The sequence below is a fragment of the Mixophyes fleayi genome, chromosome 10 (assembly GCF_038048845.1).
Source record: "Mixophyes fleayi isolate aMixFle1 chromosome 10, aMixFle1.hap1, whole genome shotgun sequence".
In the NCBI taxonomy this organism is placed as follows: Eukaryota; Metazoa; Chordata; class Amphibia; order Anura; family Limnodynastidae; genus Mixophyes; species Mixophyes fleayi.
Genome location: NC_134411.1, coordinates 1400541 through 1414263, shown reverse-complemented (window position 1 = coordinate 1414263; position 13723 = coordinate 1400541). Strand labels below are relative to the sequence as shown.

General features: G+C 43.1%; 1 protein-coding gene across 6 annotated transcripts in view; it reads right to left on the bottom strand.

Annotated features, from left to right (window-relative positions):
- The window catches only part of SOX6 (SRY-box transcription factor 6), a 307461-nt gene that overhangs the window by 52026 nt on the left and 241712 nt on the right, over positions 1–13723 (bottom strand). For all 6 annotated transcript variants that reach the window (XM_075187593.1, XM_075187597.1, XM_075187595.1 and 3 more), the window contains one exon: positions 7165–7282. In XM_075187593.1, coding sequence (XP_075043694.1) covers positions 7165–7282 — 118 coding nt within the window. The remainder of the gene's footprint in view (positions 1–7164; positions 7283–13723) is intronic.

Here is a 13723-nt window from a genome sequence, read left to right as displayed (position 1 = left end):
CGCTTGTACCCAGGGCTGAGACACAGTGATATAATCCCGGGGTAGAAACAGGACATATTTCCCTTTGTGTATAAACTGGGATGACTGAATATTTATTTGCTATTTTGATTGTTCGATCCTGTCCAAATATTTTAGAAGGAATGAGCCTTAAATCCGACATGTCCCAACATAATCAGTTATTTCTCCACAACAATAAAGGAAAGTTACATAACTGTGTTCTGTGCTGGATCACAATGGAAACGCACCCACACGGTCTGATTCACATCATGATATCACGTTCTTTATCTTTCTCCTGCAAACTGGCTTCATCAGAAATAAAAAGATTCTAAAATACCACAATATCCGCTTATTACAGGTTGGGAGGGATCTTTGGTAGATAGAAGCCTATAGAGAGCACAGCAGCAGGTAGGTTATATTCTGGTAAAGGTTACAGGAATTCATAATTCATTTTAGGGCGAACTGTAACGTGTTCCACTGTGAGACTAAATTGTAGAATTTAATCTATTTCATATCTTTTACTTATTCTGCTATACGGCTGTCAAAACAGTGCTACAATATTATTACTAAGCATTATTTATATAGCGCAGTTTATTACAGAGAATGTTTATTATTAACATCAGATTAAATGCCACAGAGGAACTTACAATCTAATTTCTAACTGTATTGTTGACCTATCAGGATTTATTGATTTTAGGACTGTTGGAGATAACCCATGTGCAAACATGAGGAGAACATACAAACTCCACATGGATAGGGCCCTGGGCAGTATCAAACCCCTGATCCCACCGCAGAAATGCTAGCCACTGTGTTACCCAATATTCTTACATCTATTACATATTTTACTGGCTAGTATGTTATTTCTTTATATAATTTATCAGAGCCTTGTTAACCTTACACCCACCAGGCAGTGGATACAGTGTAGGGGGTGTGTGCCTGTGTGGACCAATAGAAAGCCAGTGGTCCATGAACAGTAGCCCCCCTGCCTCTCTCTGAACCCCTGAATATCACGCTGCTACTAGATACCAGAGATAAAGGGTTACTCTCTGCACTATTCCAGAAACATCATGAAGGTCCTCTCAGTGGCGCCTCTCTGTGTAGCTCCCGTATGCCGACTCTTTCAAATATTTTACTGTTTTAATTTAGCTATTTTTTGTCTTTTGTTCGTGCTTCGGCCGCCACACCCAGAACTGGATCCTATTCTCCCAGTTAGAGGGGAAATTTCCCTGAGCAAGGCTGAGGATTGGTTTTATCCTGTTAATAATGTTCTACCTGAATTCTGAATAAGTCTGGAAACTGGACTCACATCATATATATTAGTTACCCCTCAGCATTATCCTGGGACCCCTGATCCTGGCAGGGGTCACAGCGTCAGTTGTTTCTGGGTTTCCTAGTTATAACAGAAGCTGTCCCCCGGCCGTATATTGCTGGGGCTGGGAGTGGATTTTAGGGTTATTTATTACAATTATGGACATTCCATCTAAACAGCTTTGGAGAGAACTGGGAAACTAGACATTTGTGATATGTGCAGGATAACGTACGTTCATCTATTTCATGTAAAGATATAAACAGGGAATCGTCTTCAGAGGAGACAAATCGTACTCATTAAGCCCTGATCTTCTTAGTCTGATTGTAGACGGGATATATTTAATACCAGCACTGAAGCAATTAAGAGAAGAGAATAGGCATGTTCCGGTCACAGAATGATTACACCAAAGGTTTGTGTTGGGCATGTAATCGCCAAGGTCATTATCTTTACTGAGATAAGTCTACTCAGGAGGAGTTTAATGCGCTCGTAAAGGGAGAAATATGTGATTTTAATTTAATTCTCCGGGGCTGCCTTTAAATTGTCATGGCTTTTATCCCCGAGCGCCATCACTGCGCCACTTCCAGGCAACATTGTTTCACAACAACAAATGATACAAAGTGATCTGTGAACGCCGACTGTGACATGTTGGAAAAAGATGCCAGATTAAGAGATGCAAATTGCCGACACGTTCCATTCAAGTGTGGTAAAACTTTACCACGACGGAAGGTAGAAAAGAATAGCAGCGCTTAAATGTATTATTAATTAAATGTACTGCTAATGTATTATTAAATGAATTATTAATGCAGTGCTTTGTTGCGTCGACCCCATTATGTTTGATAACAATTAGTTATATGGCTGCGTAGATTACAGGGACTTGACAGATTAAAGGTAAAGTACTCTACAGATTTGTGCATTAAGCCCTATGCTCAGGTAGCACCTGGGAGTATCCACATTTGTGACATCATTTTCAATGTTACTTTTGCATCATGTAAAGGTCGTCTTACGTAGTCACAGGAGAGCAAATCCTCTTATATTCCTTCAACGGGGGTTATATCAAAGGAAGGGAGGTACTCCCAAGTGCCTAATAAAACGTACACCACAGCTAATTAATGTTAACATGGACGGTGGCGTAATATAATATAAATCAACGCCGTGACGTAATGATGTTCTGCTGCTGATCATGAATGTGGAGTCATTGGGGCAGCCGATCCCCAGCAAATGAAAGATATTTGATTGACAGCTTCCAATGCTGAATGTTTGTCCGCGTGACTCTGTACAATCTGCGCTGATTACGGAAGGGAAAGGGTTACAGGGCGAGCAGGAACAGCTTCTAAAATCTTGGCAGAAGATCATCTGACATGTTCTAGCGTTGTCCTCACATTTCTATCAGGATTTCAAATGCTTTGATGTGAGAGTTATTCTCCTAAATTCTGCAAGAATAGAACACGTGTTAGGGTGAGACCCCCACCCCCCTCCAAATTACTGTCAGTTCTGATAACACTGAGGAAGGAACTGACCGAGCTGCTGGTCATCGGGTGTGATATTCTAAGCTGTACTGATCATTGTACAGAGGACATATTTATATGTGTGCGTCTGACGTTCTCGTTGTAATATCAGGACAAAACTCACACTAGCCTGACCCTCTTACAACACCACCATTTCTGGCAACACAACACCTCATTTTTCCAAGAAAAACTGGGACTAGATAGAGAAAACCGGGACTGTTGGCAGGGGTGACATTTTCACACCTGGGTGTTATTTTGCAGAGTATAAGAGTTTATGAAATAGGGAAAAACACAATTATTTTGAGGACTAGGTAGTGATTTACTCAATCTATGGCTACAATGTCACAGTCCCTACTTTTAATTATTACTTTTTATTCAAAAATATGTTTAGGTCTTAAAACTTTAATTTGTAAATAATAACAGGATATTTTAAAGTTTTACTGATATGGGGCATCCTGAGGGCGGTAATTACAGTAAATCCGTATTGGTCAGACGGAGGCAGAGAGGATAAGTGCGAGTGTTACAGATTCAAGTGCTGCCAACCAAACTCAGGGAAAGGAATGTGAGTTAGGCGGTAAATGTGTCGCCCTTTCTGCGTGACAGCGAGATCTTCTTGATCGGGTGTTTCACACACATTCAAAAATGCACCATAACTACAGCCACATCTACCTCCAACGTGACCAAAGATGGCCTCATTCGCTCCATCAGATTTACCGGCCAATCAGATCTCAGGCCAGGCAGCCGGATCCAACGCGGCACAAATGAACTCGGTTGTACAATCAACACACGCACAGTCAGACGCGACAATCGCCTAATTCACCACCTATCCCGGACGTGATCTAGTCAATGCCAAGTTCAGCAATGATTTGTGTCCATATCGGTCTAAAACTGCCCAATGGTAGGTGTGTAGTCGCCTTTATACCTTTATATTCTGTATCCCTGCCAGGGAGACTCCGCTGATTATCTGCAATAATTGTGTGAAAGTAAATATGGGGAGAATAAAGAAAATGTTTATTTTTTTATTTTTGGTTGTCTATATCTAATGCCCATGGAATATAACTGTGTCTAGCTGTAGTATTGTATATAACAGTACTAACAGAGGGGCTCATCCTCTGTCTAACTTGTATGCCAGTGACGGGAAGTTTGTGCGAGGGATTGGTAAATCGCAGCGGGACATGGAACCAAAATGTGAAATGCTGCAAACACAAAACCCCCTTTAGAATGAAGAAATAACTTAATTAGGATATAACCAAAAATCATATTTCTATGCAAATCCACTGAAATCTTTTGTTTCCTTTCAATCTCTCCTGACATCATTCAAACCCCTCGTATGAGTGACACATTCGCATCTAATTATTCAGTGTCGACTGTAATGTGGATCAGCATCGTCCCGCCGTCGGTAGCAAAGATTAATACTTTTATAACAGTGTTTATTGTTGAGGATTTAAGCAATTTCCACATTCCCCCAGAAAGTGACAATATCGTGTCATTGTTATCTCCACGTTCATTAACAGCAACATCTGCAGTATTCCAGATATGTACATATTCACTTATGTATCAATTTGCAGTGTTATAATGTGTCCACATACGTCAGGCAGGAATATGAACCCTTTTCATATATTCCAATTACACTCGAGTTGTGTATAACGGGGACACTCCTGATAGTTTGGGGGGAACACTTCAGCAATTTACTGTAACATGATGGATCCAATAATCAGCTTCTGTTATTATTGGACCCAACATAATGTATTATTTATAGGAGGAGGTTTGATTACTGCTCATGAATAAAACAGATTGTTCCACACTTCAATTCTGCTTTTTACAGATCACTTTGGGCCACCTGGTAAATGCAGGAGCGCTGGAGGGCTCATGGGGGCTCATTCTCTATATCTTTACACCTTGCCTGCTATTTATTGTCGTTCTTCTGTGTGTCCCAGTAAACTGCACTGGACAAGTTCACCAACTACATCTGGGAAGGTTTTATATATATATATATATATATATATATATATATATATAGTTCGCATTGATATTATATTGTTTATCTTTCCGGGTCATAAACGCAAAAAAGCCAAAAATCTAAAGCTACGAAGCAAAGATAAATGTGATTTTCTACATCTTTATCCGCCCTCCCGATTTGTAAGTGCTTTGATTTCCGGCATCCTCCAGCGACGTGCGAGCATAGAACATATGTGGAAGGTTGCGGAAAGATGGTCGGATACACATCCCAGGTAACTTGTTACAAATCAGAACGGGAAACGATGGGACCCAGGAAGTTGTTTTAGAACACTCAGAATGGATTCTAATTTGGTAATTAAATTTCACTGTATTTATTATTCCTTTATGCCAATTAAGGGTGAGAATTTCTGCAGGATACAATAAGTCTCCATGTAGTACAAAGGTGGAAAGGAGACAATCTGCGGATATCGGGGAAAGTTGGGACTAAATGCTAATGAAGAGTTGCTGGAGCAGGAGAAGATTTAATAATCAATTATCCACCAATTCAGCTCCTATTACAAGGATGGTTTTCACTAAGTTCCTAAATAGATCAAAGAGCCACAATGTCATTCTACTGATGGAGCAGACTTTGTGTTACAGTCACATAATACAGAATAAATTAAATTATAATAAAATAATACTGCCCACGTTCTGCAAGCTAAACCAGGACACTTATACATCTTAGTCTGTGTATATATCTGCATAATGTAATATATAGATGGTTCCTACAATCTTGTAACCATTTACATTTTGTCAATTTATTCCTCAAACCAGAGGATGGTCATTAATCAGAGCTCCGCCCACTTTTGTGGCTGGATCACGTAGAAATAACTTATTGTAGATATTTATTTCCATTAAGGGTGCAGTGCACCTCTGTATATCATTGCAAATGCACTGATTGTTTTTATATTGTATTGTATTTCTGTGTGGAAAATGTACTGATTTTTATGCCGGGGGAGGAAATTTGTTTTTGTTTTGTAACTTCTAAAGGGAAGCCTCATGCTAATCAGACATTTTTTCCTGTGAGTGACTGACACTTGTTAGCCTGACTACACAGCAGGGGGCCGTTACCTTTAATGTTTCTTAGAACCTATCTGAATAATGTGACAGCAATTGGTTCGGAAAATCACAGATTGATGTGAATTTTGTTAAAGATTAAAATTGTGTTAACATCAGGATATGATATATTCTCTAGACTTGGAGTTAAGTATCTGAGGTAATATCTCAGACGTTTTAGTGCCAGCGAGGATCAGGGGGCTAGGCGTACCCCCTGCCAACATATGTCTCTAAAACTGTATAAAAAGAGCCTTGTTTTACCATGTAAATGTATTACTCCATCTGTAACTTCTGGACCACTAGTACCTCTCCCTATTAGGACTACTTGAGCTAATAAAACATCACTATTCAAGATCCTGCTTTTGACGCCTACTTACCTGCTGTAATTCCTGTGACCTACAGATTAGACCAAGCTAATCCATTATCCGGCTGTTCTGAGGTTTGGACCCAGCAACCCTGATCAGAAGGCAAAAGATCAGGGGTACGAGCCCAGGGTACACTGGCAGCAAGAGTTACCCAGAAGGAAGCGGTTCTAGGTGCGTTGAAGGAGCCTAGTGGTGGCAGCAGGCCCCTCCTACTGCGTTTAGAGGGATAAAGGGGATGGTGGCAAGTCTAGCCGGTCTCCAGCAACATGGATAGGGTGGCATAGAAGGTCCATCCTGTCACAGCCACAGGACGTGGTAGTCCAGGTGGATCTATACAATGCAGCAATATCTCCACCATCTCTTATGGATCAGACAACTGCAGACACAGTTGTCGCCTGTTAGACCATTGTTTATCATGTTACATCGCACTTATCTCACTATTCTGCTGGGTGGGTAAATTAAATGGTCGATGCTGTCTATAAAGTTATAACTTTATAGACAGCACTGACCATTTAATTTACCCACCCAGCAGAGTAGTGAGGTCCAACCAATGTGTCCATTTGTATTGTTAGAACTGAAATAAACATTTTTCTGACATCATAATCGACCGCTACAAACATCTGAAGTTGTCTCATTGGAGGGATCAGTACAAACAAAACATAACGGTAAAATGATGTGACCCCGTATTCATATAGTGTGGAACCCCGATCTTTCTGCTACAGAGATACAGCCATGTATAGGACTGTCTGTAAATCTTTGTATAATTAGGTGTCGCCTCCAATAATTACCCATTATTACCCATCTTGTTATATTATAATGTGAAGATAAAGGAAAACACAAACTATAAACATAAACGGTTTCAGCTCTATTCCAGCTCAGACTACACTGCTGATTGGACAGACATGTACAGATCACCACAGTACAGATCACCTACCTGGTTTATAGGTTAGTCCTGGGGGGAAGAGAAATCCCTGTTGAGCCGCAGCTGCTGCCAATGTTCGCTGGTCGTGTGGGAAGATTGGGATCATGAGGGGAGGCATGTGACCCTGGACCTGCCAAACACAAGACTCTGATCAGACAATGCACAAATCTATCCTGGCAGATATGTCTACAGCACACAGAGCACCCCAGACCCTACCCCCACCCCGGACCCTTCTGTCCACACCTACGTCTCACAGATCTCCCTCCAGCTACACCTACGTCTCACAGATCTCCCCCCAGCTACACCTACGTCTCACAGATCCCCCCCAGCTACACCTACGTGTCACAGATCCCCCCCCAGCTTACACCTACATCTCACAGATCCCCCCTCCAGCTACACCTACGTGTCACAGATCCCCCCCAGCTACACCTACGTGTCACAGATCCCCCCTCCAGCTACACCTACGTGTCACAGATCCCCCCCCCAGCTACACCTACGTGTCACAGATCCCCCCCCCAGCTACACCTACGTCACACAGATCTCCCTCCAGCTACACCTACGTCTCACAGATCTCCCTCCAGCTACACCTACGTGTCACAGATTCCCCCCCCCAGCTACACCTACGTCTCACAGATCCCCCCCCCAGCTTACACCTACATCTCACAGATCTCCCCCCAGCTACACCTACGTCTCACAGATCCCCCCCAGCTACACCTACGTGTCACAGATCCCCCCCCCAGCTACACCTACATCTCACAGATCCCCCCCCAGCTTACACCTACGTGTCACAGATCCCCCCCAGCTACACCTACGTGTCACAGATCCCCCCCCAGCTACACCTACATCTCACAGATCTCCCTCCAGCTACACCTACATCTCACAGATCCCCCCTCCAGCTACACCTACGTGTCACAGATCCCCCCCAGCTACACCTACGTGTCACAGATCCCCCCCCAGCTACACCTACATCTCACAGATCTCCCTCCAGCTACACCTACGTCTCACAGATCCCCCCCCCAGCTACACCTACGTCTCACAGATCCCCCCCCCAGCTACACCTACGTCTCACAGATCCCCCCCAGCTACACCTACGTCTCACAGATCCCCCCCCAGCTACACCTACGTCTCACAGATCCCCCCCAGCTACACCTACGTCTCACAGATCCCCCCCCAGCTACACCTACGTGTCACAGATCCCCCCCCAGCTACACCTACGTCTCACAGATCCCCCCCCAGCTACACCTACGTCTCACAGATCCCCCCCAGCTACACCTACGTCTCACAGATCCCCCCCCAGCTACACCTACGTCTCACAGATCCCCCCCCCAGCTACACCTACGTCTCACAGATCCCCCCCCCAGCTACACCTACATCTCACAGATCTCCCTCCAGCTACACCTACGTCTCACAGATCCCCCCCAGCTACACCTACGTCTCACAGATCCCCCCCCAGCTACACCTACGTCTCACAGATCCCCCCCCCAGCTACACCTACGTCTCACAGATCCCCCCCAGCTACACCTACGTCTCACAGATCCCCCCCCAGCTACACCTACGTCTCACAGATCCCCCCCAGCTACACCTACGTCTCACAGATCCCCCCCCAGCTACACCTATGTCTCACACTCCAGTGATACTGGCATCTGCTCTATTACTACTGTGGTGTGAGAGTCGCCGTCACTACTGTGGCGTGAGAGTCGCCGTCACTACTGTGGCGTGAGAGTCGGCGTCACTACTGTGGCGTGAGAGTCGCCGTCACTACTGTGGCGTGAGAGTCGCCGTTACAGTTGCTACCACTTTATTTTGCACTGATTTGTTCTGGATATTGGTTCAGTTTGATTTCCCTAAACACAAACAAAGTATTGGAACAATGATGGTAACTGCGGTCATATCACAATCACAGGTCGCACGCACAGGTATATGACAGCCATCCGTGCCTTGGATGCCACAGAAGATGTTGTCGCCATGAACATGCCAGGGCATTGCTACCCATCTACACTGCCAGTGGCATTCTATGCTAATGAGTGGGAGGAGCCAGTGTTTGCTGCATTATGGTAATACAGATATTCGCTTGCACCAGCAGGATATAAATGTGATTACAAGCATGGATACATTTGAAAGCATATAACGTTTTTTTTTTAGCCAAACTTTTGGTCCTGAAACCACTGACCCGGAATTCTCCGTCATCAGCCTCACTTACAGGAATATCCCCTTTACCTATATAAGACAGACGTCAGACAAGCTCATCCCCGGCAATCTATACACCCGGCTGTCAGCCTCTTGCATTATAATGTTGTTTGTACCAATATTGTTTTTTATTCAAAATCATAAGCAATTCTCAAACCGGTGCATTATACAAAACATTTTATATTCCACAGCATCAGCCCAGAATATTAAACGTTCTGTGATAACTCAGCTGCCGCAAGATTTACAGTAAAACTGCGACATCATTGCATAAAATAAAACTAATTTCTTCCTCCATTAGCGGCTCCTGCCTCTCGCTGACACTTTATGACTTGATGCGCTACAATATTCGCCAGAGATGACTGAGCTGTGTACGTCAAGAATACCAATACTTCAAAAAGAATAAAAACAAGAGAGACAAATGGCGGCTGTCAGAGCTGGCAGCCATTTTATTATTGTGTGTAAACGTAATGAAGACGTGCGACATTGTTACCCGTCTGCTGAGACACCGATAGGATGAGAGCGGAGGGATTAACAGCTGGAAATAAAAACACTGCGATACTTCTACATCCTGCAGTTATTCAGCTGATACAGTGTAACGGGGGGAAGACAAAATTATGGGACAAATAGGACAATCCACTTAAAACGTTGGGACTGCTGCACCATGACTGCATTGAAGGCATTTCCACGTTTATTACTACATCAGTGGAGGCCGCATGTTTTCTCCACTGTGCCCCGGGATCGGGGAAACTGTGGGGTGGTGGCACTTGGAATGGTAACAGATGTACCAGTCTAGGTGTACCCTCATTAATAAATGTACAGGATACCTCCGTGTACAACAAGACGCTTCAATAAAACAAGAATAGTCCTATGTCTGCAAGATGGTAAAGCCAAGAAGAAGTTTCTCGACACAGTGACCACTAGGTGGAAATGTAGTTACCCTGCATACATAATATATAATACATATATATATAGTGAAGATTTGTTTTACTAGTTATAATAATAGACTGGATATTCTCTGGAATAAGTTCTGATCTGTGTGCGATACCAGAGAGATATATGTGATGTTCTGTATTATCTATATATTACTCCCTGATTCACGTCACATCTTCTGCCCCCCAGAAGGTCCCCGTGCCCCCTGACTCGTCAGCTTGTGTCCCGCATCTCGCAGGAGGAGATATTAATGAGCAGAATGTAAGATGTTGATTACTATATAGTAGTTGCTGTGTACAGACCGTGTCAGGGTGATAAGTGGAGGAAAACGGAATCCGTTTTATTTAATCAAAATTCTAACAGATTTGAATATATTATCTATTCCACTTGGAATAATCCTGACTTTTTTTCTAATAAAAGTGGGGACTCCTCCATGTGAGTGGCACATGCTTCCCTTCAAATATATCAGAAAGAAATCCCCCCAAGAACAGTGTATGTCACTATATAACTGCATACAAGTGTATATGTCACTATATAACTGCATACAAGTGTATATGTCACTATATAACTGCATACAAGTGTATATGTCACTATATAACTGCATACAAGTGTATATGTCACTATATAACTGCATACAAGTGTATATGTCACTATATGACTGCATACAAGTGTATATGTCACTATATAACAGCATACACGTGTATATGTCACTATATAACTGCATACAAGTGTATATGTCACTATATAACTGCATACAAGTGTATATGTCACTATATAACTGCATACAAGTGTATATGTCACTATATAACTGCATACAAGTGTATATTGCACTACATAACAATATATCACTGTATATCGCAGTATATCATAATATATTATTGTTTATCGCATTGTATCACAGAATATCACAATATATTGCAGGATATACCAGTGTATCAGTGTTACAATAAACGATTGTTACATAGACAATTAATGAAAGGTTGATAAACAAATCTGTTCCTCTGAATAAAATCAGAAAAAGTTTATAGTACAATGTAGGATACCATTTAAATGAATTATCTAATTACCAATTTGTGAGGACAGTGTTACAGTAACACATAATGTATGGAAATAAATGAACTTCCGCTGTATAAAGAGCCCAGTACTGTTTGGGAGGGGGTTTGTCACAGAAGGTTCCATCGGAATCCTGACCAACGCCGCTGCACAGATCTTCCACTGTGCCCTCCAGCTCTCTCTTCATTGACCAAACAAGCCGATCTCTTGGGGACACCTTAAGGAACAGGTTAATAAAAGGTCGCCTACAAATAAACACTTTACAGTATTTTCCTGAATTCATTTCTCCAGAAAATCAAAGTATTATAAAAAGGTCTTTGTGCAATCACTGCCGGTCTGCTCAGCCATGACGGGAACTTGCTCGGAGCAGCGATTTCATGTTTAGCTGAGGCAGACAAGTTTCTTACAGTATAGCGCTGCAACACCACCATCCGGTCCCAATATTCTGAATTATCTGTCAATCATTCCACCCACAAAATACATGTAAAGTCTTCTTGTCCTGATCCCTCACTCGGTAGTGTCCCAAGTCCTGAATCTCCCCAAATACCCCACCCTGGCACTGCCCTGCGCTGGGCAGCTGATCTGGTTACAATGTTACAGGTAAATGGTTTATTGCTGTGTTTATTAGTAACAATATTACAGTGTAGTTCTCACATATTCTATAACTACTAGTAATCATCTGTCTGAGGACATCAGGAACTGGAATTAAGGTGGTTCTCTGTTCCAAGTTCTGCGTGTAGTATGACGGAGTGTACACATGTTCTGCGTGTAGTATGACGGAGTGTACACAAGTTCTGCGTGTAGTATGACGGAGTGTACACAAGTTCTGTGTGTAGTATGACGGAGTGTACACATGTTCTGCGTGTAGTATGACGGAGTGTACACATGTTCTGCGTGTAGTATGACGGAGTGTACACAAGTTCTGTGTGTAGTATGACGGAGTGTACACATGTTCTGCGTGTAGTATGACGGAGTGTACACATGTTCTGCGTGTAGTATGACGGAGTGTACACATGTTCTGCGTGTAGTATGACGGAGTGTACACAAGTTCTGCGTGTAGTATGACGGAGTGTACACATGTTCTGCGTGTAGTATGACGGAGTGTACACAAGTTCTGCGTGTAGTATGACGGAGTGTACACAAGTTCTGCGTGTAGTATGACGGAGTGTACACATGTTCTGCGTGTAGTATGACGGAGTGTACACAAGTTCTGCGTGTAGTATGACGGAGTGTACACAAGTTCTGCGTGTAGTATGACGGAGTGTACACATGTTCTGCGTGTAGTATGACGGAGTGTACACATGTTCATGCTAATTCCGACCCTACAGCAAGTTCACCAAACAGCTTCTATGCTGCTGGTGTAATGGAAGACAGCCCAACAATGTAATAAATAAATACACTATTCTCAGCTTAAACTGCGCAGAGTGACCTAAACCTGGAGAGTAAATAGTAATGTATTAATCTTACGTGAATGACCGATATCGCACATCGCAAGCTACCATATTTCTGTGTATGTCTGTCCCACATCCAGGTCACTGACATGAATCAACACATCGGCAGCCCAGTTAGACACGTTTTATAATACAGCAGAGTTTTACCTGGTCCCCAACCGATATATTACATGATAACCGCACGGATCCGCCTTCGTCCAGACACATTATCGTGGCAGCTTCTACTTGCGATAAAAGGGTTATTTAAATCTAGTCCCACTTTCAATAAACTATTCAAAATGTTTCCAACAACAGTGGACACTGGTACTTTATATAATACCGAAAAATGCTAACAAGCGTTACTTTGTGATAGGTGTGAAATTATATTTTTAGTTTAGAAAGGACTCTCACCTCAAACATGTTGTTTAGTGGATTGTGCCCATCACGGGGGTGTACATACTACACGGGGGGGGGGTATACATGACACGGTGGGGGGGCATGCTAGACATGAGGGGGTGTATACTAGATGTCTTTATTACCCATTATGAGTGATCCAACACCAATTTTCCCCAACACCAATTTTCCTCGCTATATATTTGGAAGTTTCCGGACATGACCACGCCCTAGTGATGCCCCGCACCCAATGATGGCACACATAGGTCGCTAGGCCACACTTAGGATTAGCCGGATCCTGCACTTTCAGTTCCACTTAGTAAAACTACATACATAAGTGATAGTCCAGGGTTATGACCATCCTGCGCTGGAGATAACAGAACAATGATTGCGGTGGTACTTTTACTGCCACCAGCTTTATTAAATGGCCTCCCGCAGCTATCACCGGGTTATGGTAGGCAGTGGCCCTTAAATCACCACACAGGCTCGTACTCGTGTTATACAGAGCTATTACGGCGTACATCCGGTGACACAGACGTGCGCTCACGCCGATATGCGAAGCAACAAGAGTTCTACCA